The sequence below is a fragment of the Curcuma longa genome, chromosome 14, assembly GCF_044706935.1.
Source record: "Curcuma longa cultivar G26 ecotype Majalengka, Jawa Barat chromosome 14, ITB_CL_G26_1.1, whole genome shotgun sequence".
Classification (NCBI taxonomy): domain Eukaryota; kingdom Viridiplantae; phylum Streptophyta; class Magnoliopsida; order Zingiberales; family Zingiberaceae; genus Curcuma; species Curcuma longa.
This window is the reverse complement of record NC_133874.1, coordinates 6,142,031-6,147,012: the sequence shown is the minus strand read 5'-3', so window position 1 is coordinate 6,147,012 and position 4,982 is coordinate 6,142,031. Positions and strand designations below refer to the sequence as shown.

General features: G+C 37.1%; 1 protein-coding gene across 1 annotated transcript; it reads left to right on the top strand.

Annotated features, from left to right (window-relative positions):
- Positions 1-1,111: 1,111 nt before the first annotated feature.
- Positions 1,112-4,247, top strand: LOC141845379 (protein indeterminate-domain 7-like). The gene is made up of 3 exons (XM_074733445.1): positions 1,112-1,331; positions 1,428-1,830; positions 3,462-4,247. Exons 1-3 carry the CDS (start codon positions 1,172-1,174, stop codon positions 4,069-4,071), a joined length of 1,173 nt encoding a protein of 390 aa, XP_074589546.1. The 5' UTR covers positions 1,112-1,171; the 3' UTR covers positions 4,072-4,247.
- Positions 4,248-4,982: the final 735 nt, after the last annotated feature.

Below are 4,982 nucleotides of genomic sequence, written 5' to 3'. Positions count from 1 at the left end.
GATGTCTCCAATTCATTTCCTTTCTTTAACAAGGTCGTCTCTATCGCCAAGTCTCCTTTGAGCATGTTACTATGAATTTGTAATCAAAATGAGCAATATTGATGAAATTGTTATATTTTCACTACTATCATCATCAAAGGGAAAATATATAATTCAAGATGATTTTTTCTTTTGACCGTGTCATTTGTAAAACCTATTTGTTTAATATATATAAGATGTTCTGGAGAAAATGAATGTTTAATTGAAACTTTCTACTTTTAATTATTTACTAGTATGAAACTATATAATTTCTAGATAAATATTACTCATTTAACTAGTTATTTTACTAGTGCCCTTAATGTATAATCATATGAAATTGTTCATTTTTTTATAATTTGCTATTTGAGAGACTAAATGCATACAAATATTCTTCTTATGTTATGAATATTGTAGTTGTTTATAATTGATGAATGAGTGATTATTTCCCTCAACATTCAAAAATAAATAATTTATTTTTCATATATAGTTGAGTCATTCCAAGAGTTGATTATAGAGCATCTTGAGGAGAGAGTTTTATTCCGACACAGCAGTGGTGAAGAGCTTGAGGATAGAAACATCAAAATAGTGACTGTGGAGATGGCCACAGGGAGGAGGTCAGTGACACCAAAGAAGAGGCCAAGAAAAAGGAAATTGATTAATTTTAATATTTTTTGCACTGTAACTAGTTTAAAATATTTCAATAGGCAATAAATAATTTTGTTTTTGTTTTTGCACGTAACTAGTGCAAAATAGTTGGATAGCCATATCAAGGATAGCAAGGAACAAATAGGGTAGCTCTTCCATAGTTTTTTCTTCAAGGGATAAACATCTATTGGATGATAATAAAAACAATAGGTAATTACGATTTTTCCCTAATGATATTACGACCCTTCCAACATGCCTTTTCCGATACTATAACTTAGTGCCACCAATGCCCACTCCATCCAGCATATCCTGATAAAGTTTGGGTGAGTTTATTCTCTCCAGCTCCCTTCGCCATCTGAGCCTCTTTTTCTTCTGCTCAGTTGGAAGCTTTGGTCTTAAGATAAGAACAGAATAGAGACTATATACCACCACTACATGGTCCCTTTTCATTCCCACCATTGGTGATAGAAAACAAACAAAGAAGATCTCTACGTTCTTATTAGAAACTATGTCAAATTCCACCTCCATCTCAGAAGAAGCCAGTGTTTCCTCGGAGACAAGAGTCCATGATCATTTCAGCTTGAGCTCTTTGCTTACATCCATATCACCTCACCAACAGCCGCTACTACCAAAGACCAAGAAGAAGAGAAACCAAGCAGGGAATCCAGGTAGAGTCCTTAACATATATATCAACTAACAGCATGTATTATTATTTGTTCTTAAATTTCTGATTTTTTTCTTGTTTTTTGGATTTTGTTCCAAAGACCCGGAAGCTGAAGTTGTGGCCTTATCACCAAATACACTGATGGCCACCAATAGGTTCATATGTGAGATATGTAACAAGGGTTTCCAAAGGGATCAGAATCTGCAGCTGCATAGGAGGGGGCACAACCTACCGTGGAAGCTGAGGCAGAGAAGCAACAAAGAGGGAGCTACAAGGAAGAGGGTGTATGTTTGCCCAGAGCCATCTTGTGTGCATCACCATCCTGGCAGAGCTCTTGGAGACTTGACAGGGATCAAGAAACACTTCTCTAGGAAACATGGAGAGAAGAAGTGGAAATGTGACAAGTGCTCTAAGAGATACGCTGTGCACTCTGATTGGAAAGCCCATGTTAAGACCTGCGGAACAAGAGAGTACCGATGTGACTGCGGCACCCTCTTCACTAGGTTTGTGATATTAATTATGATATTGCAGTTTTCCGCCACCACAAGACTCCCCCTATCACTTGGCACTCTAATCCTCTCTCAAGCTCGCTTTATTTCTTTCTCCTGTTGCAAGAAGAATGAATTTTTCTCCCTCTTGCTTACTGTTTGGAAAGAGATAAAGAATTAACACGCACAGGGCTTATTAAAATAAAACTAATGAAGAAAAAAGTGGGATTTTACTACTTTTAACACAATAATTCGCAATAAGTCATATAGCTTTATGTTTTTAGGAGAATTCTTCTTATCTGAGTCATAATGCATATAAGGAACTATTATGATTTCATCATAATAAGAACAGTTACGCTGTTTCATTTAACTGAGTTCTTTGAGACATAGACTCTATAATTATCATCTAATATGATGGATCTTGTCATATAAATTGCAGAAGTCTTAATTGCTGCATGTTAGTGTTAGAGGTAATGCATGGCTTTAGCTGACAACCATACAGTATGATTGTCATGTCTCAACCACGTGTTTACTTGCATGTATCTTTTTGGTTTCAGTGGTAAAGTTGCTGTAAGGCTGATAAACAATCAAACTATAGTTTATGAATGGTCAACAGCTCGATATTCGATGCCTATGACCTAACAAGGTGAAATGCGTGACTCTTCTGAGATATAATTTATATAGAAGTATGCAATATTGAGGGGAAAATAGAAACTGCGTATTGTTTGAGTATATGTCAGTTCATGATGGCACCCATATCTAGTAATTTAACCGTAGGTTTTATACCTGTTAGGTCATCGGGGATTAGCCACCGAATGACATCTTATCCAGATCTCTTCTGTACTTCTGGCATCAGTTTATCATTTTATGAATTACTGAAAGGAAAGGGAAGAGAAATCAATATTTAGAACCAAGGATAAATCTCATGGTTCCGAAATTTGTTTATCTAGAGAAAATACAAGGTTTAGCTAGCTATACACTTATTATGAGATTTTGAATTTTTCCTTATATTTGAGTAGAAAAACTAGGTCAACAAACTAACTTTTTTTGGAGGAAAAATCAACTTATAGTTTAGTTTATATGAAACTCATAAATCATAGTGGGTTGATAGCAGAAAAATAGCAACATACTAATAAATACTAATAATAAGACTATGAAAATAATTCTTAGAAAAATATTGGCAAATGTTACATAATCAAAATATTAGAAGCTTAGCTTATATATCTCCAGAAAAATCTTATCCCATCAAATACAACAAATACAAACAGACAACTATACTTTACATTGGAACTCATGGCTGATCGGAATATAACTCTATGTCTACCTTGTAGAAGAATAGTTATTATATATGAAATACCTCTCTGTATATAGGTGTACTCTTTTCTCAACCATTTGTCAACTGAACCGTAAGAAATAGATTCAGTGAGCCAATGATAAAGGAGAGAAAAATATAATAGAATTCAACCATATAATATCCTATTTTCTTATAGCCATACTTATCTCCTTCATTGGAATCAAAACAGGAACTGAGCAATTAAATGATATGCACAGTATGCAGCTTCTGTCCATATATCCGGCTCCATGATAACTTGATAAGCTGATAACCATGCATGGTGTTTATCCTTTCATTTCTTGTGCGCATGCAGGAAGGATAGCTTCATCACCCACAGAGCATTCTGCGATGCCTTGGCAGAAGAAAGTGCACGAGTGATGGCCGGCGCAGCTGCCACCCCTACATTCCCACAACTGCATCAGCCTCTCTTCCTTCCCTCATCATCCTCCTTCTGGGACCCCTTTACCGCTGCTAACCCTAACTTATTGATTCTTAATCCTAGCCCTGACGACTGCAATCTCGGAGACTTGGAGGTAAAGAAGCCTGAAGACAACTTTCCTTCCCTCCTTCACCACCTTCCCACCAACCCTAGCCCTTCACCTCATCTCTCAGCCACTGCGCTGCTCCAGAGGGCCTCAGCTATGGGCCCTATAAGTATAACCAACACCTTAAGTGGCCCAGGTTACACTGATGCAACTGCCGGAAGTACTGTCGCTGCCAGTTCTTCCTCCGACGTCCAAGACCTTATGATGTTGCAGAAAACCAGTGATGGCTGGACTAGGGACTTCCTTGGCGTAGCATCCGGAGAGTCTGGGAACGATGAGCTACTTCTGGATTTGGTGACTGCTTCTCCATGTGCCCCCATGGGTCACCCTAACAAACAGTTCGCTGGGTTCCATCCGATGAGCGGAACGTGGAACTGAGCCTACTGGCATTCCCCAAGTCTAGTTTTCTTTTGATTTTAATGCATTACGTACTATTGTGCTGCTACTATTAATTGTCGTTATAAATGCTGTTGCTTTGCCCCTACTGTTAATCTCTTTATCTCACTGCCATCAATGAATATCGTCGGTATCGACTGAACTTATATTGGGTCTTCATACAGACGGAAATAAATATTGTTTAAGTAGATGTTTACAAGAATTCAAACGATTCAGCATGCATATTCAAATATAATGTATGATGGTATACAGAAAAAAAATGTGGGTTTAATTAGCTTGGACAATTAAGCTTTTTATATGCTTTACATCCCCTACTAGCTAGTTGTTAGTTTGAATTATCTTAAATTGTTGGGAACAAATGTAATATGGAGTATACCACAAACTCAACCAGTTAATTAATCGCAAACTTCATGGCAAAAGCTTGCTCAGGAGATTAACTATTGGATCATTAGTATTTAAAACTGTCTACGAGCAAGAAACCAATGGCTTTTGCTCAAAGCAAAAAAGGTGAGGTTTTAATATGTGTGAATTCAATTTATTGGGATTAGAAAGAGCCAAGTGGCAGGGAGGACCAAAAGGCTCTTCAATTGTCCCATCAGTCGGTAGGAAATGTCAAATAGTGTATAAAAATAGTGGCAAATGCATAAGAGAAAAGAAGAAAGGGTACTGTGAGAAAAGTGGACAGGAATTGTCAACGCGTGAGGAAAAAAGATGTTCACGGATGCATACATCATACCTCGGCCAACTGAATCCTCCTGTCTTTTTGATCACTCTGCTTTCTCGATTTGAGCTCTTATTGGGATTGGAGAAAACCAACCAAGACAGCTTTCTGAAGAAAAATGCACAATTATTACAGTCGGATTGATAATGATCAAATTGTGTAAAAGATACAA

Excerpts from the sequence above, each read along its gene's own strand:
- LOC141845379 (XM_074733445.1), top strand. The coding sequence starts at position 1,172 with ATGTCAAATTCCACCTCCATCTCAGAAGAAGCCAGTGTTTCCTCGGAG. Across the intron at positions 1,332-1,427 it reads AAACCAAGCAGGGAATCCAG|ACCCGGAAGCTGAAGTTGTG; the intron begins GTAGAGTCCTTA and ends TTTGTTCCAAAG. Across the intron at positions 1,831-3,461 it reads TGCGGCACCCTCTTCACTAG|GAAGGATAGCTTCATCACCC; the intron begins GTTTGTGATATT and ends GTGCGCATGCAG.